General features: G+C 32.1%; 1 protein-coding gene across 1 annotated transcript in view; it reads right to left on the bottom strand.

Annotated features, from left to right (window-relative positions):
* The window catches only part of LOC124961705 (potassium channel subfamily T member 2-like), a 354,530-nt gene that overhangs the window by 209,328 nt on the left and 120,544 nt on the right, over positions 1 to 24,658 (bottom strand). The window contains 3 exon segments of the mRNA XM_047520608.1: positions 15,584 to 15,678; positions 18,684 to 18,767; positions 20,169 to 20,243. Of these exon segments, the coding sequence (XP_047376564.1) occupies positions 15,584 to 15,678; positions 18,684 to 18,767; positions 20,169 to 20,243 (254 nt within the window).

Here is a 24,658-nt window from a genome sequence, read left to right as displayed (position 1 = left end):
AACCCCATCTCAGACTAACTTTCTTCATTTTTTTCATTATCTTTACATAATGTATTTCTTCTTTGATGATCATTATCCCTAATTTTAACAGATAGGGTTTGGTCATTGTAATTACTGCTCCAGCTCTAGAACATAGAAGAAACTCAAAATCATGCTGAATAAAAATAAATAGGAGCATTGTTAGTTCTCTATTTTTGTTTGTGTTTTCTTGCTATTTCATTACAAACTTGCTTCAAGTAGACTTGTAGTATACTTAAAAGCAGCATTATTTTTTTACTCCATCAGATAAATGTTCACACATACCATTTGCGTTATACTATTACATAATATACAAGTAACATTTAAATTCACACAGATATACAGAGACCTCTGTAACTCTGCTTGCTCCTTCTAAGGACTTCTTACCCATCCTTCAGCCATGCCTTCAAACCACGAGATTTAAGGAACAGCACATAAAACTTCTCATGTTTCTAGTAATATCAATACCTCCAGCTACCACCACATTATTACTTCATTGTCATAAATAGTCTATAACATGAATTCAAAGAAAAAAACTGAGAACTAATAACCCACCTTTACATGAAAGTCAATGAAGGATAATGCCATAGTGCCTAATTTCTTTATCTTGTTCACCCCTGAAGTCTACAATTGCACATTTCTAGCTAATCTCTAGATAAATCTGCTAATTTGACAGTCTTTCATCTCTTCTCAGTCTCCATATCTAGAGATGACCCATCAAACAATCAGCACACAAGTCATCTTGTTTGCTTTCAGTTCCATATCTGGATTTTCATGCTCAATTAATTATGTTACAAACTATGACTATAAACTAAATCTCCCGAACTCCCTTGGCTTTTCATTTCAGGTAAGATTCTGTCAGAATAGAAGAACTATTGGAATAAAGTGAATTAGGAATATCTAGAGAAACAGACCAATATCTTCTCTATATAAAGAGATTTAATTAAATTAGTGGTTCACATGATTATGGAGGTTGAAAAATATTCAGAGGGGGGTAGTGGTGTTAGAGACTCCAGAGGGAAAACATTGCAATAAACATTGAAGTCAGTTTTCCGTAGTTTTTGTTTTATTCAGACCTTCAAGCAATACAGTTTATCCCATTATATAGGAAATCAACTTTACCCTATTGGTCAAAATGTTGATCACATCAAAAAATATTCTAACAGCAACACCCAGAATCTTTGGCCAAATATTTGGACACCCTGTGACCCAGTCAATTTGACACCCAAAAGTAACAGTCACAGGAAGTCAAACGCTATTTTTACCTGCTCTCTCATCTTCCTTTGGCCTTTTAGGTAACAGCAAAAAAACAAGTGGTATGTGTGGACTCCTGACTTGTGCTCAGCATGGCAGAAAGCCTTCCAGAGGCTGCAGCAGACCAGTCAATCAGAGCAGTGGATGTTCCTCACTATGGCATTTGAGAACTTTGGCTCAAGTGGTGGCGGTGACAATGATGGGTGTCTTTTGACTGAGAACCCTCCGAAGTCAGTGATCATATGGTTTCTGAATTCTTGCAAGGAAGCAGCCTTAATACTTCCAACTTTGCCATTTTTACTTTCATTCCTCTAGCTGAGAAGTGGAATAATCTCATATTCTCATTTTTGTTCCTTAAGAACTTCCAACAAGTTAGAAACCAATTTCTCCCTTTTAATATATATACAGTGATTTTTGTTCTCCTGGCTGGATACTGACTTAAACAGTCTGGCCTGTCTTATTATTTTCTTGTTCGTTTTAACGTTTTCATGTTAATTAACATTTTCTTTCTTTATAGCTTGGTTGCTCCAACCACTGGCATATCTTGGATCATACTACCCCCAAGGAGGTTATCACATGTGTGTCCTCAAATGTCACTCCTTAAAACCTTCTTTCATCAAACTATCTGAAATTGCACCTCATTATCCTTCCCCACATAATTACCCTGATATATTTTTTGTGTTATATAGATTTTGTTCAATGAGTCATTAATTTTCTTTTATTAACTATTTTTTAATTTTTTACAGACTATATTTTGGCTCATTGTACACAAATGGGGTACATCATTTCATTTCTACAGTTGCACATGATGTAGATTCACACCATTCATGTAATCATACATGTACATAGGGTAATGATGTCTGTCTCATTCTACCATTTTTCATACCCCACCTCCCTCTCATTTTCTTCTACATAATATAAAATTCCCCGATTCTTCTCTCACTCCCCACATCATTCTCCACTATCAGGGAAAACATTTGGCCATTGGTTTTTGGGGATTGGCTTATTTCACTTAGCATGATATTCTCCAATTCCATTCATTTATTTCCAAATGCCATAATATTCTTCTTCGTGGCTGAATAATATTCCATTGTGTATATATACCACAGTATCTTTATCCAATCATCTGTTGAAGGGCATCTAGGTTGGTTCCACAATCTAGCTATTGTGAACTGAGCTATTATAAACGTTGATGTAGCTGTGTTACTCTAGTATGCCGATTTTAAGTTCTTTGGGTATAAACCGAGGAGTGGGATAACTGGGTCAAAAGGTGGGTCCATTCCAAGTTTTCTGAGGATCCTCAGCACTCAAGTTAGAAAGCACACATACTTATTTATTATTAGTCTGCCATCTTAACTACACTCAATTGTAGTATAAACTATTTGAAGACTACTTACTTCCCCATATTTCTATCTTTAGCTTGTAAAGAGGCTCTGGAATATAATAATTTCTCAGGAAACATTAATCATATATGCAATAATTCACAGATCAACTCTTATTCTTTCTTCAAGTTTTTATATTTTATTACTCTTTCTTGTGCATTTTCTCAGATGGATTGTGTATTCACTTAATTCACATCTTTCTAGAAATTGCTTTCTTACACCCATAAAGGTTGATATAAGAATCTTGATTTCAGTTATTTTCTGTCGGATGTCTATAAATGTTTTCCACCATCTTGGCCTTTCCAGTATAGCCAGTATATGGATCATTCCTTTAGAACTGTATTAGTTTTCAACTGCTACTATGAAAATTTACCACATAGTATTTAAAAGAGTATAAATTTATTTTCTCAGAGTGCTGGATGTCACAAGTCCAGGTGGACTCAGCTAGTTTCACTGCTATGATTTTCCCAAGGTAACAATCACTTGGTGACTGGATGAGGTTCACTAGTAGAGTTTCTAGGATAGAAACTGATTCCTGTGTCATTCAGGGAACAGGTAGTTTAGGTTCATGTAGTTGTTGGACAAAGGTCTCCTTTACTTCCTGGTTTGGGGTCAGCAGTCAATTTCAGATTTGAGCTGTCCTTCATTCCTTGGTTTTTGTCTCAATCAGCTTCAAAGCTGGTTGAAATGGCTGGTTATGTCTTTAATATACATTAAATCTCTCTGATTTTTTTTTCATTTGCCTCATCTTTCCCTCTGGTGCATCTATTTTACTCCAGATATAGACTTTTCTTTTTTTAAGGGCTCATTCTAGATTTTTGTTTTCCCTTCTTCGATTGCTTAGTCTGGATGCACTGAAATGATCTAAGACAATCAGAAAATGCAATGTGTAACAATTATTATATACTTTCAAAGTCCCTTTTGCCATCTAACATAACATACTCACAATTACACAGATTAGGACATAGACATCTTTAGGACCCATCTGCCTAACCTTAGAAAAACAGTGAGTATCCACCTTATAATAACTAAATAACCTATTGTTTTCCTACTAGAAGATTGAACAAGTTTTTCTTGTCCTTGGAAATTAAATAACTTTAGTAGAATATGCCAAGATGTATTTTTTTCTCATATTTTAATCTCCAGGCTCATATCTGTCTAAGAACCATGCACCATTTTCCTATTTGTTTAATAATTATCTTTTTTGCTTTTTCTCCTACTGACCTCTATAGAATTGATCAGGTATCCTGAATATATCCTCTAAATCTATTCTTAGATGTGTTTTATTTCCTTTAGCAAGTTTATTTCATTAGGGACAAGTCTAGATTATTGTCTGTTTTCCCTACTTTGGATGCTGGCCCTCCTAGATGAGCTATTTTCTGTTACCTGCTCATTGAGCAAGTGGTAGCAATTCAGAAGGAAGTGGGAAATGTCTTTTCTCCTAAGGATCAGAAGATCCCTGACTGAGGGACCCAGGGAAGCATCAGGAACAAGCTTCCCATCCTCAACAGATGGAGAGGCCTCAGCAAAGCTCTTCAGTTCTTCCTTAAATCTCTGAAAGCCAGACAGACTAGCTAAATTCACTCCAGCCAAAGCCCTCCTTCCGCGGAACTCCAAGTATGAACAACACCCTGGGTCTGCTTCATTCAGTTGTCACCCACGTGCCTTTATTCTAGTCTGGACTTCCCTATTTCCCAGTGTTTAATAGCTTCTTGTCACTTCTCCTGCCCTGCCTCTGGAGGCAAGAACAAGTGGAAGCTGGTACTAGAAATGGGAAAGGAAAAGAATGTGTAGAGCAAACATTTTCTAGAATTTTTGTATCTCAGTGTTCTGTACTTTGAGTATAGCACTCTCTTATTTTGAATTAAGTATGGTTAATGGTCCACTTTTATCTTCACCATTGGATTTTTGGCCAGACCACTTTATTTTATTTTCAGGATCACTTCCAGGCCTCAACATTTTGTGTAAGGTAAAAAGATTAAGCCAATATTCTGCTGCCTCCTTTTGTCTTTTGTGATAAAACTGAAATATATTTAACTTGTCATTTTCTTCTGATCATCAAAATACGTTTTTCTATAGTATTTCCTTTTATACATATCAACTTGCCTTTAACAATTTCTAAAGTTTTAAGTTGAAGTTCTTATTTTATCTGCCTCCTGTATCCCTTGATAATTTTTTAACAGAGGTAGAAATCATTAAATTACTTTAAATTTTATTCTCTCGATGGCTCATCATGACTTTGTTTATACTATTAATATAATACTGATTCTGCTACAAAATTTTCCCAAACACCGTAAGATTTTCAAGGTCAGAACATAATTGTCATCAGAAATACATGCCTACTGTTCGACATACATATACAGAATTACAGAGTAGATCAGAAAAATTACCTAAAAGCCATCTTGACCATAGTCATAATATAAATAGAAGAATACCCTTGTATTTGAGTACACGTGTTTATACATAAAAGTACTATAGTGAGGCAAGATTCCTGAAGTTAATTCTTATTTTCTAATGAAGGGAACTTCATGTTTCAACTGATACCACAATCAAAACATAAACTATTTTCCTAACAAAATAATGTTTATCTCCAACATCTGTCTTCACCATTGATTCAATACACATTTATTATGTACTTTCTCCAGGCTGCCTGCTAATAAAACTGATAAAAAATTATATAAAAATCAATTTAGAAAACAACAGTAGAGTGCCCTTATTACATAAGCACTGACCACTCCCCAAAAGAGACCTTTATTCTTGTGCTAACAATTAAATAATAAAAAGTTTATTGACTCATACAATATATAGTTTTCTCTAATTATTTTATGTATTAACAATTTTCATAACAACCCTATATAAATACTACAGATCTTAAACTGGAATTGAAGCAGTTAAAAGATATGAAATGACGGTCAGTGAGTTAACTAATGGAAATGACACAATATGAACCTGAGCCTGCATAGTTCCAAAGCTTATGATTTTACCTTTATATCAAAAAGCAAGCATGCCTTAACACTTACTGAATAGAGCACTTCTCTGTAGTCACTCTGATGTGACAACAGCTATCATTACGATGGAAATTCATAAGTGACAGAAAATAAGAACAGTATATTAACGGGGTGAAATACACATGGTAAATGGAAAAAGTTGAGCACAGTCTGAACGGGAATGGAAACCATTTCTTGATTGTTAAGCTATCTATTTTTAGGCAAGTTTTCCTGTCCATCATTTGTAAAAAGGAGCCAGTAGTTACCACAGCTCAGTGTACAGCCTGTCCTGACCTAGAGGAGATTACACTTACTTGCTGCTTGAGGGTACAGGTGAGACAGCACACAGGTGACTCATCACTTCAAATGCACCATTCACAGCAATGATACTCCAGAACTCTTTGCAAGGACAGGAACCAGAATCAAAAGATAGGAATCTGGGTACTTGGAAGATTTATAGTGTCATTCACTATAAAGTTCCCAGTGTGTGTATGCATGGTGTTAAACAGACCCAGCATGACACCACAGTCTTATACCCCAGCAGCCCCAGCCAGCAAGTGGGTCAAAGAGATAATCTATTGCAATGTCATATATATATTAGGTTAATATATACAAAATAAACATATAGGCTTATGTCATTCTCATTCTTGAATATGTCACTGCTCTTCAAAAAGGTAATATTAAAAAACAGAAAATCATGTAGAAAAAAATGTATGCCAGGGAAGCATCTACTTCAAATATTAATGGTATCCAAATAAATTATATACCTTTTATAAAGCCTTCTGTTAGATATTTTAGAAAAATGAATTTTAATTTTTAAAACATTTCAAGATAATCTCATGAAGAATGTTGAATTTCAGTTGGGAAATCTGCTGTGAGGTTTGCTTCTTTACAAAACATTCTCAAGTATTATCTTTGACACAATTCCATACAAAATAATTTCACTGTTATATAACTCTGAAACAAAATAAACTCTCAAGTTCCCTTTTTAAAAATATCTAAAAACTCATGATTTATCTCCTTCCTTAATATAAAAACAAAGGCACATTAATTACTATTCATTAACTCTGTGCTTTTTTAAAATTTTCTGTTTTTAAAATGTTAATTCTGCAATTAATAATACAAATTTTTCAAGATTTGGAATGCTTCATAAGGAAAACATTAATTTCAATGGAAGGAAATATTGAGACTATAAAACTTTTTAACCATCAGGTAAATATCAATTTGTAAAACAAATGTTTTCAGGGAGGTTAAAAAAAAAAGTCATGTGACAGAAATAAATAACATTAAATATCAATATCCATGCATTCCCTATGAATTTCATTCAGGTGCACAGTTACTTAAAAAAAAGAAAGAAAAAAACTTAATTAGCAATGGCATTCTGTAATGAAAGCAACTCACACTTTGATTTCATGCCGGTAATTCCGGCATTAGCATTCAAATCAGCCCACAACTTGCACTTTGGTATTTATTGAGTGAATGCCAATTAACTTTTCCCGTATAATCACTTTCATTTCCTCTAGAATATCTCCTTAACAACTAATATCCCCATGGAACATAAGATAATATGAGATGTTGAGAGTTTATATTTTTATTGATAATATTTTTTGAAGTAATGATAAAGTCAGTTTTTCTATTAGTGAAAGAAATACCTTGTTCTCCTGGGTACTGTCTTTGCACCTATGTAACAAAAAAAGTAAAGAACTCATTCTATGAGCAATAAATCTGGAATGAGTAGACACTGCAATTTAATAATTCATGAAAAATGAACACATTCCATTCTTTACCCTGATGCAAAAACATGCATTTCTTTGTTTCAAAATAATAAAGGATGAGCAGATTTTAGGAAGGAATCACATTTTAGATCACGTGGGAATAAAGTGAAATTTCAAGAAAGAAATCAAAGCAGAAGAAAAAGAAAAAGAAAAAGAAAAGCCTACACAGAGGGGGGAAAAGAAAAACTTGATGGCATTCTTCTTTTCTTTTTTTTAACAAGTTTTTAGTTGTAGATGGACACAATACCTTTATTTTGTTTATTTCATTTTATGTGGTGCTGGGTATCAAACTCAGTGCCTCACACATGCTACGCAAGTGCTCTACCACGGAGCTACAACCCCAGCCCTGGCCATTCTTCTAAAATCTAACAAATTTCTTTTTATGTTTAACAAAGAAATTGATAGTTTGAGTAATTTTATTACAGTGTTCTGCTCTCTTAATTTCCAAAATCGAGAGAGCAGAAAGCAAATTTTTCAAGACATAAATTCAGAAGTTACATGGAGACAAAATTAACAGCCAAATTTTGATTTATCTACAAATTCCCTTTTATGAGGTATGTGTGCGCAATTTATAAGAATTATTTCAAAGGGTATTACTTTTTATTAAAAACTTGCCTAAGTTTTACTACCCAGTTATATCTCTTTATAAGAAGCAACAATCCTAGAACACCATTTTCTTAGAATTATATCCTGGACTAGAAATTATGACTATAAAGATTCTTTCCCATTATCTTCCACAAAAGTTAACTGTGGAAATAAGGGAATTAAAATGGAACATTCTCAAAATATAGGGTTTGAAAATGCTTCACTAACAATATATTAAGGTATCTCCAACTGAAAAGGATGGTCTCATGCCAGAGTGTTACTGTCAATCACACATTTGTTAAGCCTCTAGTACTTTCCAACCATCTTGAGAGATGCTGGAAGTAAAGTGGTGAGAAATACATATTAAGTTTTCACTCTTATGTATCATAAAAAACTAGCAAAAGCACCAGTAATTAAAGATTTAATTATTATATATTTTGCTGTTTTTGAAAACTGAGAAAGCATAGAGTGTGGACATCTCCCATCATTCAGATAAACTCAAGGAAGCTTCAAAGAGCAACTAAAGTCTAAAAGTTAAGACTTAAAGGTAAGTCTAAGAGAGGGATTTGGATTATTTTTTTAAAATATGAGAATAATCTGACTTAGGAGTGAATCAACCACACAATTCACACTGAGTGTTAAAACAGTGTATTTTGAACTTTGTGTTAAATTTTGTTGATTCCTTTTACATTCCTTAACATTTGTGGCTTTGTCTTATTTTGTTGACTTTTAAAAATTATGCATAACCATTATGAAAATTTAAACAATAAACAAGAGAGCTGAAAATAACCATACATAATCCGATGTCCATATGTAATAATTTGTTGTAGTATAATCTACATCTCTATAGACATATAAAAACAAAAATATACAGCGATAAATGATAGGGAAATGGTTATATATTTACCAAATTGGAATAATGTTTATGTGGTGATTTTATGTAAATGTATTATAGTCGTTTTTGCCAAAATCTTAAAAAATGGTTATTTAAAAACTTTCTGAATTTGAAATATTTAATTATTCACACAAAAGACATGTGACATAATAATGACTAAAGTATTCTTCTGTAGCTAGTCAAAATATTATTAAAAATTAGAATCTTATCATGATGTCTCTAATTATAATTCTACTTATAATTATAATTATAATTCTACTTCTAGCAATAATTTTAAAATTCACAGTAATAGAAATGAGAAAATTATCATAGTTCTATGGATTTTTTTTTAGTTTTTTTTTTTTAATATGTCTAGGTTTAGGACTTCCAGGACATCATACAAATGATATGACAATATTAAGAACTAAGCTCTGAGTTCAAATCTGAATTTTGTTTCTTAGTAGACATGGACCTTAGATGAATGATTTAATCTTTGTGTCCTCAGTTTCTTGTTTATAAAATGAAGAAAATAACATATACCTTGGAAGGCTGTTATGCAAACCTAAACGTTTAATACAAATAAATCAACAGAAAAATGTCTGGCAATAAAGGCAAATATGTAGTCTTACCATTTCTCATTGTGATACTTTAGTCACTCTTAAGGAACTGAATACTTATTTGTGTTGCTACTATTAAACTGATGAATCTCTTACCTCTATTCTTCTAATAAATGTTCCTTCTTTTCCCTTAATTTTATTTCTTACTTGGTTAGACACTTTTCAGTCATGTTTTCAAGAGGATTTCCTATGTCGTTCTCACTAAAGGTATTCATTTCTGAGAAAACAAGTTGATGGTTTTTATACCTTTATGACCATCTTGACTAGTACATGTAATGTCACAGAGATACCTCAGAACTTCTTCTATAAAGATGATTAGAAATCCCTGATGTTCAGTTAGTGTGCTATGACAATGGTCCCCCGACTCCCTCTCTCCAGTGTAACCTGGCTCAGAGTCTGCTATAAACTATGTCTCAAACATCTCATAAATGTCCCTGTGTTAAACACTTGGTCTCTGGTTAGTGGTACTCCTGGGTAGCACCAGTCTCTACTGATTTCTTTCTGGCTGACATGAGATGTCCAGATCTCCTTCTCCACATGTTCCCATCCTGTACTATTCCGCCACAGGTCAAAGTCAATAGAGTCAAACAACCATAGACTGAAACCATGAGCAAAACTAAACCTTTCCTCTACATAACTTGTTTATCTCAGGCATTTCGGCACAGTGATGGAAAACTAACACAGAACCTAAACCACAAAAAATAAAATTGATGACTCTCTCTCAGTATGTGTAAGACTTTCCACTGCATTTCTCCAGATAGAATGTAGTGTGATTATGGGGTTTCCCAGGGACAGATCAAATATATTGCCACTGCATATTCAATTGTTACACATAGACTATAATTTTTCTTTTAATTCTGCTATAACAGAATTTATAATTTTTCTTTTAATTCTGCTATAACAGATGCACAGAGTATTTTCTAAGTAATTGTATAACTAAACCAAGTAAATATTACCACAATTCAAAGATGGTTTGATTTAATAGAATTTTGGATTATTAATCAATTTTTCCTGGAAATTTGTGGATATTATTCTAGAAACTCTTAGCTCAGATGAGAATATGGATATAAGATTAATTCTTGTTCCTTTGTAAATACTGTCCTTCTTCTGAAGTCTTAACATAGTCCATAGTAGATCAGTGTGCATTGGAGATAAGTCTGCTTAGCTGCTTCTTTTAGTTACTTCCTTAACTATTTGTACCACAATTTCTTCATCTGTAAAGTTAGAATAATAATGGAGTTTAATTTATAAGTTGCTTAATATTAAACTAGTCACTACATTTACTCAGAAAAAAGTTCTTATTCTCACTATTTGCATGCTTGTAAATAATAATTCATTTTGTCATAATTCAAAAGTATCTTCTATGATACAAAACTTTAGTTTGAAACTGTTTCTGAGAGATTTATATTAATAATACTTTTATTATAATTATTATGTACATATACTAAATATCCACATACCCCTCTCACTCCCTTGGATTTAAACCGTAGTTGGGTTATTAACTGCCTAAAATCAAGTGGACTACATATGCGAAAATTAGTTGAGAGAGTCACTTTCTATTTTTTTTAGGGTAATATCAACCTAGGGGTTGCTGGTTAATTGCCAGGTTTTCAGAAAAATGTACTTTCTGTTAGTCAGTTATAATATAAACAAACAAAATTTGAAAAAACAAAACTAGGAATCAGGTATGAAACTAGTGACAATTAACACCATTTGACCACGTTGTAAAATTTCCTCCAAACTATGCCACTTGACTTGCTACTGTCCACTTCACACGTGGTGATTTGCCTTAAGAGTAGAACCTGAATGTATAATTTGGTCAAAATATGCTCTACAGTCACGTATAACTAAAAAGAAACAATAAAAAATTTAAAAAGTTTTAAAAAGTAGAACTAATAAAAACAGTTCAAGAATTTAAGTAACCAGCATTCAAATAATTGTTAGTCAATGCATAGGAAAATTCAAATACTACTGAATTATAAGCATGTAAATAATATTTATCTGATCATATTTTAACACACAGATGGATTTATTTTCTGCTGAAATAAAACTGAGAAACGGAATTGAATATTTACACTGAACCACAACAAAAAATACCCGTTAATATGGGTCTTATGGGCTGGGGAGATAGCTCAGTTGGTAGAGTGCTCGCCTCACAAGCACTAAGGCCCTGAGTTCAATCCCCAGCACCGCAAAAAAAAAAAAAAAAAAAAAAAAAAAAAAAAAAGAATATGGGTCTTTATAACTCTATGAAAATACGAAAATTTGTATCTACATATTAATTCAGACAAAAAAATTAAAATTTGAAACACAGTAGTTGTGAAATAAATTCTCAGTGTAAAATTAGAAACACCAAATGCATTATAAATTATAGTGCTTATTATTGGTTAGAATATGTTGATAATTAAGCTAAAGTCCTGCACTTAATTCCTGGATGTACCAGTTTATTCTGCTTTGTTTCAGAGACACAGGCTGAATCACAATTTGCAGCTGTCTCGCGAATGAGCATTATTGATCACAAGGGGTTCAGAGCCAACGTGTAGACGGATTAGTCCCATTCCATTACAATTACAGGAAAAGCAATTCTAAGCACATTTCCTGAAGAGAGTGGGTCAGCAGCTTAATTTCTGTTTCAGTTTGGCATTGAGCATGTGTCCCTCATAGACAGATGCTTAATGACAGTTCTTTGTAATGTTAACAATGATTAAGAAAAGATACATTTTAAAACTATATCTCGGCTTTCTAAAACAGGTAATTTTAAGGCTGTGAGATTCATGAATAACATAATCAATTCATCCAAATATCAGCTCCTGAATTATTCAGTTTTGAATTATAAAGTATATATTAATGAAGTTCTGATTGACAGTCTTGCAATCTTGTTTTGTGATACAATGTAACAGCAATTATTGATAAGATGTGGGGGAATATGTAATTCATAGATCAGGTAGGAAGAATAATATTAATTTCTGTTTCAGTATATGGCTCAATATTCAAAAAGGGAGGTTAAAAAATGATGTAATATGCATTCTGAGTAGAAATACTCTTAAGTAGTCCAAACGCTGGTTTTAAGTTTTATCCTTAAAGCACTCTATTTTATACACTCTGCTGAGTAATATTCCCCTATTTACCATGTCCCTGGTTTTCACTTATCATCTTATTATCAGCTCAAATAATGAAACTGCTCTAACCAGTAAGACTGGGGTCATGAGTATGTTTTAATGCTCTGTTTATGAAGTATTGAATATTAAATTTACTGAGAAAAAAAAGTACTGGAATATGTAGGACAAACTAAAAAACATTGCAGTAGATAAATATGTTTTCTCATATTTCATGTTAAATAGATTTTTAGGCATTGTGATTCTGTTTTATAGAATTATGGAGAGGATTAGGATATTTTCTAGTATTATTAATAGTTATATTTATATTTATGCTATTATTGTTATATTTATTTTAAATTAAATACAGTTTATAAATATATGCAATTTAAGCTTTTTTTTTTTTTTTTGTGGTGCTGGGGATTGAACCCAGGGCCTTGTGCATGCGAGTGAGGCAAGCACTCTACCAACTGAGCTACATCCCTAGCCCCTTAAAATTTATTTTAAAACAAACTGGTAAGGTGACTAATATTATCATCATTTTGGGACATGTACAAAAGTTGTTCAAGGGCACCAAACTATGATAGCCCTGAGTTTTAAACAATTAATGAAACATTAACTTTTATGACTTGTCAGGGCCAAAGACTTATTGCTCCACCATATCCAATTTTCATTTTTTTGGTCATAATACAAAATTAAAATGGGCATGTTGTTGGCTAGCTAGATCACATTTTTGCAGTGCCTCTATCAGTCATGTATATATACATGACTGAATTTTAGCCTAAATTATGCATGCAAATATCTTATTTTCCTTCCTAAAGGCTGGAGTTAGGATGTAGTAGCAAGAATAGAATGGCCATCTTGAACCAATAAAACGGAAACCACATTTTGAGAATGGGTGAAAACAAATATGTGAAAATTCAGTCTTCAAGAGTATCAAGTTAACATACCAATCCTAGACAAAGTGCCCACACATTTCTATTTGGTTACATGTATTTATTTATTTATTTATACTTTATATTCTACATGGCGTAACTCTTTACTGAAGCAGCCTGCATAATATATTATGATTACAATAACACTGTCTATACCCTTCTTAATAGATAATAGCACTTTCAATTATGAATTTATATGATTTCTTCTATCTTATGATGCTTATGATTCATGAAGACATCATAACAGTAGAAGAATAAACAAATAAATCTGCCCTGTCTCTGCATTCTAGATATTATAATTTAAGAATGTATTAGTACACATGATTAAAAACAATATTTTATTCATTTAAACTTAACTTCACATAACTATTACACAGAAAAGATATGCCCACATATAAATATTTGTAAGATTACATAACATCTAACAAAACCTTCAATTTTCTAATACTGATAAACAAAAAACAACAAAACAGCAATTATTACAACAAATAAAGGTGAAACAAATTATTCAATGATGAATAAATTACACAGTGAAAATTTTATATAGTGAAAAACTTTCTCTAGGACTGCTGCATCCCTTGGCATAAAATGTGGCGAAATTTGTCTTGTTGCTTCTATGAAAATAAAAAACTACCCAACTAGAAGTACTAGGCAGAAAGTGGGGGTAAAAAGAAGGAAAACCTACTCTAGATGAAAATTTATTATGATGAGGTTCTCTCCAGAACTAAAGTACTACTTAGTGCCATGATATAAAAATAACTTATCTTTATTTTGGCATTAACATTTCATTTTTTTTCAGTGCTCTGGATTAAATCCAGGACCATGTACATGCTAAGCAAGTTCTCTACCACTAAGCTACACCCTCCAACATAATTATTTCTTTACCAATTCATTTTAATAGACTCCCATGTTTTAAAATCATTAATTTTAATTTTTATAATTTTAAGCCACTGAAAAACTTAGCATATATATATATATATGTATATATATATATATATATACTGAACACACATAAATTTTTAAATTTCAAATAATTTTCCTTAAGATAAGAAAACTTCTAAATAATTCAAATAATGCCATTAAATGATAATGAAGAATTTTTAGTGACTTTAGAAAGTCATCTCTTTTAGAAATGTTTGATACTATGCAATTAGATATTTACTGAATGAACCATAAAGACAATTTGTGAAAGATTTAAAAAAGATGGTGCTATGTAAAATTTAGAGGCACTTTATATTTACACATTAAATATCACAAAATACTTACTTTTAAATACAAAAAGGCAATAAAACATCCCTGAAGTACATTCAGTAGAGCTATTAACCACAAACTAAGGCAAAGTAGTTGTCATACCTATGTTATCCAAACACACTGCACAGCAACTACACATAAAATCTACAACTCCTAAAAAGAGACATTATTCTGCCTTGTGTTTTGATTGTCACATGTTTTTCTCTTGATTAAGATCTGCATGACTCGGTATGTGCAATATAGCATTGCACATTGGATTACTCTATCATTGTCAAAGTGTGACTTCCAAAAGAGGAAATTAATTTTTTCATAATAAAACTAAGTGCCAGGTGTTGCCTTGCACTGTCAAGAGATCTGCCCTTGCTTTCCACCTGAATGCACAAGAAAATATCATGTAGATGAGGCAGAGGCAGAGACACTGATAGGCAATGACAGTTTTCTCAACAGTGTTTCTGCTTTGAAGAATGTCAAAAGATTAGGGCACCTTTATGTCAGGGATTTGAAGGAAAATTCTTGTTTGACAAGTATGGCATGCTATCCAAATTCGTGTAATCTGACTGTTTACAACATACGGAAAAATGTCAGACTTACAGTAAATATCAACACCAAATAATATATGTGCTCTTTGTTTCGTCTGAAACACTAAAGAAATGATTTTATTTTACTTCTGTAAGATGCCTGCTATCTTTTATGGTGAATACTTGTTTGCTTATTTTTAGCCAACTATGAATAAAATACTTTAGAGTACAGTTTCCTTTAAAATCTATAATTAAATGAAACATTAAAAAAGACTGAGGTGTACAATCTTACCAGGTGAAGATAAGGCATAGTAATGTAGATATCAAAATCAAAACTTGGTTAAACATTGCAGACTGTGTACGCTGAATAGCTCTGTGTAGGTCATTCTAAAACAATAAGGAAAAAAGCATAAGGCAACATTTCAATAAATAATAAGCAGGCATGAGTTTAATGAGGTTTATTTCTATTCCTTATATTTCAACTATCTTCTGTCCTAGGATACCTGGTATATATGCTTTCAAAGGATTTATGAACATATTTTTGTTTTTGCTTGCATCTTAATATAACTCACTATAGGACCTATATTACAAAGGTAATAGTATGTGAAAGTCACTGAAGCACTAAATTTTAGCTTCCTTGCCTTGCAGACACCTGAACAGATGTTGCATTTACTATTCTCAAAACCCTCCAAAGGTAATGATAATCTTGCATGGAAAATTCAAATTTCAGAAGATCAGAAAATACTACATGCAGTTCAAGGGGTAGTAATAACTGGAAGGAACTACAATCAAAGCTCATTATTTAAAACTATATGACATGAAAGGGCATTTTATAAAAGAAAAAATTATTCAATTAACAACATATTTAAATATCATTGACACTAATATTAAAAGAAATGTAAATCAAGATACATTTTTAACTTCCTAAAATGCAGACAGTAAAACATAATAAACACAGTTAAGTTTTAAGTGCAAGAAATGATTTCATGTACAATATCACTCAGATAATTATTTACAAATTTCTGGTAGGCAATTTGGTGATATACATCAAAACTCAGAATTATGTCCTTTCTATTTCATGCATTTATTTACTCATTCATTCATTCAATTAGGATTTACTTAATTACATAATTTCTAAAATTTAATCATATGAAAAGCCTCAGAGATGGGCACCAGTATTTATGTATGTTCATCTGTATTATAAAATTTTATTAGTATATGAAAAACTGAATATTTACTATTAAAATAATTAAAATATGAAATACAAAGTTACATAAATTAATCAATTTACATAAATTAGACACATCCATTTAAAAATGACTTGAAAAGAAATATTTAATAGTACAGCAACTTATTTTGTCCACTAAATACTAGTGAGTATGTGACAAAATTTACAAATACAAAATGAACACACAATATGATTTCATAATGATATTGATCTTTTGCATAACAAATATTAGAAAATTGAAATTATTATAATATTTTTGTGGTAAATTTGAGACTTTTTATGTTTTTTTCCTCTTATTTCACTTTTTTTGGTTCTATTCCTGTTTTAAATTTGTTCCTTTTAAAAGTTACCGTATAGTTTTCAGTTCATCTCAAATTTTTTGTAATGGACTTTTAACAGTCTTAAAATCAGTATAGTATAAAAAAGTTCACCAATTGAAAAACAAAAAACCTCAGTGAGTCATTATTTACTTTCCTTCACCACCCATTTAACCAGAAATGTTATGAAAACAAATAACTAAGTTGCTTGATTAGAATCTCATCTCTCAATGCTTAAAAGTTTCCTATGGCAGAGGTGTTAATGAGCAGAAAAACAGATAAAAAATTTAGCATCCAATGAGAGGAAGAGAAACAAAATATAGAACAAAATGGAAAATGAATTCTAAATTAATATTGCAAAACAGTTCCTTTTTTTCAATTGACTAATGGTTCCTGTTTTGGTTAGGTTATTTTTTCCAACAACTAATTGCATAGTAATTAACAAAGAGATTTATTTTTTTCCTGATGTATTTTTTTCATTAGCAAGTTTGGCAATCTATATTTAGTCAAATGGTATTTCTTGGGGGCAATTAAAACAGTCCAATGTTTCTGCAGCCCTTCCTTTGTCCATGTGCTTTCATGAGATTCTACTGTTACTTGATATAAATGTTGGGAAACATTCATCTGTTAACAAATATGCAAGTGTTATTCAAATTTTGGCCAAAATTTTTGTCATAATATCTGTTTGAAGGCCATTTAAATGAAAAGCAAGTTTGCTTCTGAACAACTAGAACTTAAATACACTAAAATTAATATTGGGCCCTTACTTAACTTTATGCCAGATACAATATTATACACACACAAACATGCTATATTTGTATATGTATATATAAATGCATTTGACTTTTCCAGCAATTGTGTAATGTAGGTACTCTTACTTTCTTTTGCAGACAAAGGTATTAGCAAAGAAGTTAAATCTTTGTCTATTAGAATTTACAGCATACCGAAGGCCCATATTAACATTTGTATAATGAATGACTAAATAGCAAATGTCTTACAGCTCACTTGTAAGTATTGAAGTTGATGGAAAATACATTTTGATAGTTTTAAACCATTCCTTCCAAGCAAGGTCAGCCTTGGGCAAAATGCAACTGTGGCACAGCTCTGAATTAAGCATCTCTCACTTCACCTCATTTATTTTTTTCCCTCCTAAAATCCCACACAAAACCCAACTACAGCAAATCTAAAAATGACTATCTAAAGGGTTTCTAGCTCTCATAGAGGGCTTTACAAAACTCCAGAGATTTTCATGGAACACTAAACTACCTACAATTAAGGAAAGTTTGATAAAATCACTTCCCTAAATTCCTAAAACCCCGAGTCCCATTATATGTAAAGAGATGGCCTTGAAAAAGAAGGGCACATGTTTTAGAAGACTGTCCACCCAACGGAACTAGTCCAATAGCAGTTAGGTGTGGGCTTGATGAAACCAAGAACATGTGAACCATTTTTATTTACCAGGCCCTCCAAAAATATATGGGCATTTTACAAGTTTTCATCTTGATCAGAATATAACAGACTGGTATTTAAGTTCTATTAACTTACATACTTATATTTCATATCACTTTAATTATTTAACAGTATTTTACCAAATATTTTATTGTTATATGCATTTAATTAGAACTATTTGCAACACCAAGTGAAAATGTTTAAAAATGAAACATTTGAAAAATTAATTATAACTAAAGACATTCCATATAATTTGTATCTATGGGAAAAGAAATAATGAGAAAGTACAAAATTGGATCCAAAAACATCATCTCTCTCTGTTTAATCACTGAAAATAAGTAAGAAATAGTAGATGTTTTAAAAATGTTTTTCTATTTGTGTGTCACTTGTATACTTACAATCATATTTTCCAAGGCATGTTTGGCAAGCCAACAGTTTAGAAATACTGGAACAAATAGATTCCTTAAGGAAGGCCAGAATATCTAAAAAAACAATCAAAAACCCAATTTTAATCTCAAAGTAAGAAGTTATACCTAGGAGACTAAAATAGAAATGCAAAACAGAATCAAAGTTATTAAAGACAGTGTAATGATTTAAAACAAGGCAAAGGCTTTAAACTCATTATTAAAGAAATGCAAGGAGCAGATATGATCTTTCATTCATTGTCTAAGTCTTTCTTTGGGAAATTATTGCAGAGCAGAAGAAAATAATAAGCTCTCATTAGATGTCAGATATAACTATGCTAATTCTATTATTAAATCTTTTAGTGTTAGATTTTATAAAAGACATTGGCTCTCTCTTCCTCTAACCTGAGATGGTAAGCAGCAACTAGGAGAGAAGACTTAGTCTTTTATAACATTACCACTTACTGTCTTTAGATTCAACTACTTTAAGTGACATTGGGAAACTACCTTCAATGGAAATTATATTTAGTTAGCTTGTCATTTAATCTAGTTTCATTTCCTTCTGAAGGTAAATCACTCAAATTAAATTAATTGCGAGAAGTGAGCAACAGTTTCAGATAATATCTACTTATTTTCAAAATTTTCCAAATACAACTCAAATAGTTTTAGAAGGTATAATCTCCACAGGCATTATAACAAATTGAGATTAAAATCTAATTTTGCAAATGTGAAAGTTTTAGGTTACATATTTATAGGTTTGCACTTGAATAGGTTCACTGAGAGAATTGATACTGGACGGTTCTTTGATAAAGAACAAACTGTTATCTGGCTCTTGGCAACCTTCTTATTAAACAGAGAACTTGACTTAGTAAATCCTGAAGTTAACTAGAGATAAATATGTTCTCAGTGTAAATACTTGGTTTTAATTTGTTTCTTTTTTTTGGCAGGGGAGGATACTGGGGATTAAACCCAGGGGTGCTTTACCACTGAGTCATAGGCATAGACCTTTTCGTTTTTTAATCTGAATCAGGGTCTCACTAAGTTGCTTAGGTCCTTAACAAGTTGCTGAGACTGGCTTTGAACTTGTAAATCTCCTGCCTCAATCTCCCAAGCCACTGGGATTATAAACCTGGGCCACTGCACCTGGCTTGTTGCTATTTTTTAAATTCCATTATATAAACAAGAATGGAGCAAGTAATATTGAGTCTCTTTAGACAATAGTGACATTTGTTCAAATGACAGCTCCATAGCATACATTTGTAAAAAAAAAAAGTTCCATTTTGCTATTGTACTAAATCTCATTAGATTTCATTGAATTACATAATTCAGTTATCCAAGTAACTTTACTTTTTAGTACCGTGATTTTAACCAAAGTCTAAATCCAGTTATCTTAGCTACTATCTTATCTAAAAGCAATTAGATTTAAAGAATTTGCTTAAATTTAATAACAAAAAAAATTTTTAAGAGTTTTGGACTTACTGAGATAATGAAGGGAACTGCATTAATTATTTCCAAGATGAAGGGTATTCGTAAAATCTGTTCCCATATGTTTCCCTTTCAAGAAACAATTAATAAAAATGAAAGTCAATTATACTTAATCCTAATAAGAGGGGAAAAAACAGTAGTCAGAATTTCTCTAGTAAAAAGTATGTTTACATTAATAGAATACTGAGTCACAATGCAGAGATGTAGCAATGGCTTAGAGATTATTTTTATATGTTGTTGTACTCTCCTAATGTGGTACTAAGTTCTAGAAGTAAATATTCATAGGAATCTATGAATATTAGGAATCTATGAATATTGCACATAACATTTGAATCCAATAGCATGTCATGAAAGAAAAGTTACTTGTAAAATAAAACACAATAATAAAGCCTATAGAATCAGTTAAAAAGTGACCCAAACTTCTTTATTTTAATAATTACATTCACTCATTGTAACACATATTAAGTAGTTTCTAAAACACATGTGCTTGCCAACCATTGTTGGTATTTCATTTTCCTTTAATCAAACTTAAAGGAAAAATCTTTTCAGTCATCTACATTCTAATCTCCCAACCCATGAATACATGGGTTGGATTGCATTGAATACATAACTTGCAGGACCTCCTGCAAAATGAATACACAGGCTCGCTTATTAACTAATTTTTACCAATTTCAAGAAGGTGACATCTGGCCACTAAACCAGTCATGGCACCCTTCTGGTCAGGAAGCCCTGTTCAAATATGTGGATCACATGCCCATGAAACTGACTCTGATTTTAATTTTTCAAAATGTTTTATTGTGTGGATTTTTATTAATTAATTTTAACCAGTACATACAACATAAAAATTATACATATTAAAACCATGTGATATTCTGTTGTTTGTATACGTTGTGTAATGTTTGAATCAAATAAAATACATTTATCTCCTCAAACATTTATCATTTTACTCTGGTGAAAACTTTCAAAATCCTTTCTTCTAGTGTTTGAAACGCATGATACATTATTGCTATCTATAATTACCTTACTGTACAATAGCACACCAGAACATCTTGCTCCTTTCTAACTGTAACATAGTTTAACATTCATCAAACTTTCCCCTTCTCTCAGGAATTCTCCCCATCCTCTGGTACCTAATATTCTATTCTCAATTTCCATGAGATCAACTTTTTTAGATTCCATATAAAAGTGAGATCATGTAGTATGTCTTTCTGTGCCTGGTTTATTTCACTCCTGGTTCATCACTAATGGCCAGATTTCACTTTTTCATGACTAAATAGTATTACACCATGCATATATGCATATTTTCTCTATCCATTGCTCTGTTGATGGTACTTATGTTCTTTCCATAACTGGGCTGTTATGAAGAATGCTACAGTGAATATGAAAATACAGAACTCTCTTTGACATCCTGATTTCATTTCCTGAGGTTTACATACACAAGACCAGATTGCTACCAGGTGGTAGTTCTATGTCTAATTTTGTGAAGAACCTTCATACTGTTTTCTATAATGGATGTACTAATTCACACTTCCAACAACAATGTGCAGGGTTCCCCTTTCTTCCCATTCTCACCAACATTTGTTATTTTTTAAATGTATTAATTTAAATTTTTATATGTTTAAATATTTTTTGTGACCCTGATTTTAAGATAATCACTGAACCTTTCCTGAATGGGGCTGTCATGATCTGGATACAGCTTTCAATGTGTCTTCCAAAGGTTCGTGTCTTGGAAGCTTGGTTCTCAGGGTGGGAATGAGAGGTGGTGGAACTCTTAAAGGTGGGGACCACTGGGAGGAAATTAGGTCATGGGAACATAATCTTCCAAAAGGACTAATGTGATCCCAGTGAGTTCCTGCAGATTCTATTAAAAGAACAGACACAGCTTCTGAATATCTCTAGCTTCCTGCCTCACCATGTGATGTGTTTCACATGTATTCCCTTCACTGTGATGTCACCCACTGTGAGAACCTTGCCAGAAACTGAACACACACAAGCACCCAATCTTGAACTTTCAGTCCCTAAAACTCCGAGATTAATAAACCTCTTTTCTTCATAAAGCACCCAACTTCTCTTATCTTATTATAGAAAAGAAAGCAAACTAATATTATCTCCAACAATAAAGAAATCAGAATGTCCTACAGGAGTTTACTCTTTTATAAAGGTATCTATGTGTTGGAAAAGCAACTGGAAATCTGGCTTCCATGTAATTTCCAACTAACTTATAACACTGGTATTTGGAATTCTTTTTAAATTTTCCTTGAAATCCCAATGGCTTAAAACAATAGCGATATAAAACATATCCACATACCAAAGCAAGGTTCTAGATCAGCTAGGACCTATATACTAATATATTAATAGGTTTTGTTGGAATTAGTTCATCACTCTTCTCCAGGAGGTATTAAAAGTGGCACAGTAGGGAACGGATGGAGGGAAGGGAACCAATGAGAACTTCTGTAGGAAGACATTCCAGGTGCTATGTTGCTTCTTCATCATCTCAAGTTAAGTGAAAAGGATAAAGGGGATCACTGATGAGTTTGACCTAGACATAGATTTCATATGGTAATGCCTAAAATACTACAAAAATCAGAAAAGCAAAAACAGTGGACAGTGATAAGATCAAGCCACATTTTCTCCAATTTTTAAAATGAAAGTGCCTATTTTATAAAAGCCAGATATGTATTCTGAAAAATGGAAACCAAGGTCATTTTTTAAATGATTTGTTTACATTCAAAAAGACTGTGTGTGTGGTTGAAGGTGAAATGGAACTTCAACAAATGGTGGGTTTCAAATCCAAGGGTGTGGGCCGGAGTTCCAGTGACTAGCCTGAGGCACTGAGACTCCAAAGAGCTTCAACCAAAGGTCTTGGCAGGGCCACAAAACACCTCCCACAGAAAGAACCAGCACTGATATAACCATGCAGAGCACCCATCACCAGCACGTAACTGCGCCAGTCAAGCAAGTTCATCCCAGATGCAGACCTCACTTCTCTCCTTGCTCCTTCTCTGTCCTGGGGGCCCATATCAGTAGGCATCAAAAACAGAGAGGAAATGAAATAGGAGAGAAGCCCCATGAAGTTTCTTTGCCCCATGTGGATCTGAGCTGTGGACAAGTTAAAGTCTTATTGGATGAGTATTTTGAATTTTTGTATACATTGATCCAAGTAGCACATATGAAAAGAAGGGTGGATGGATTTGAAAAAGTATAGGAAGACTGTCTTTCCCTACTTACACTAAATCAGTGCTGTTCAATATACCTCTTGTAACTGAGTTTAGTAATATCCAGTTTGTTGTTTTAATTGTTAATAATATCATTTCCTTCGTTGGTTTTTCATGGTATTGTTTCCAGAATGCTTAGCATTTGGCTGGCTTTTTTCTTATTGTATTTTTACTTGTCATTATACATATTTGTTTGTTGGCAATAACTGTTCACAAGAAAAGTGATAAACTTGTAAGAAAAGTAAGGGTATGGGAATAGTTATCTCTGATAATATGGAAAGATATTTCTATTAATGCACAGCAAAATTAGCATTACCTTTCTTAGCAACCATGACAAATGCAATGATTTTAGTTCTTGATAAACAAAATATTTTCTATTTCTTATGGCTCTCTCTTTTCATTTTCATTAATTAGCTTTTTCTGATTTTTGCTAGAAGCATTAGAAAAGTCCTATAACTGATATGTGACTAAGTGATTTCAGTTCTGATTTATCGTCTATATTAAAGGCAAAGGATTTCTTTCTAAAATATCAAATTACCATTGTTGAGATAATAAAATCCAAATTCCTCATTATAAGCTATGAAGCACCACAATTTGAGCTCTGGCTACTGATTTGGCCTACATACAATATTTCTAACTATTCTAAGTTCAACCACAGATTCATTCACACTAAATTTTATGCAGTTCCTTGGACAAAGTAGGTTTTCTCATACTTTTATAACTTTGCCCATGTTTCAGACTCTGGTTAGAATGATTTACTCCTAAGCCTTCACCTCTAATGTCCTTGGAAAGTGTTTGTAACATTTTACTGAACTCATTTCCTTATATACTTCGGCCTCAATTATGTAGTTACATGGATAAATGAAACTCCCAAATATTTTATTCATCCTCTTCCCCTTCTTTAATATAATTATTTTATTTTTTTGATCTTAAGTATTTATATTCCTTTATAATGGTTCTAAATGGAAAACAATTGTTTAAAACCTTCCTGGATATAGTAATGTATAAATCATTAAACTTGTAACCAGATTTTAATGGAAATTTTCTGTAAGAAAGGATATCCAAGTTCTTATCCATATACCAGATCTAAAGTACTTTCATGTATGTTTTGGTTCCAACTTATAACTACTGATAATCCTATGACTTCCAATATTGTATCTCTAGCTCAGAACAATACTTTATCTCTGAGTTTTTAACGCAGATCAATTGGCTAATTCACTGTTTCACAATGATGTCTCAAAAGCATTTTATATGTCTAAAAGCAAAATT

This window comes from Sciurus carolinensis, chromosome 12 (genome assembly GCF_902686445.1).
Source record: "Sciurus carolinensis chromosome 12, mSciCar1.2, whole genome shotgun sequence".
Taxonomy (NCBI): Eukaryota; Metazoa; Chordata; class Mammalia; order Rodentia; family Sciuridae; genus Sciurus; species Sciurus carolinensis.
The sequence above is the reverse complement of the archived record's forward strand: the minus strand, read 5'-3'. Positions and strand labels throughout refer to the sequence as shown.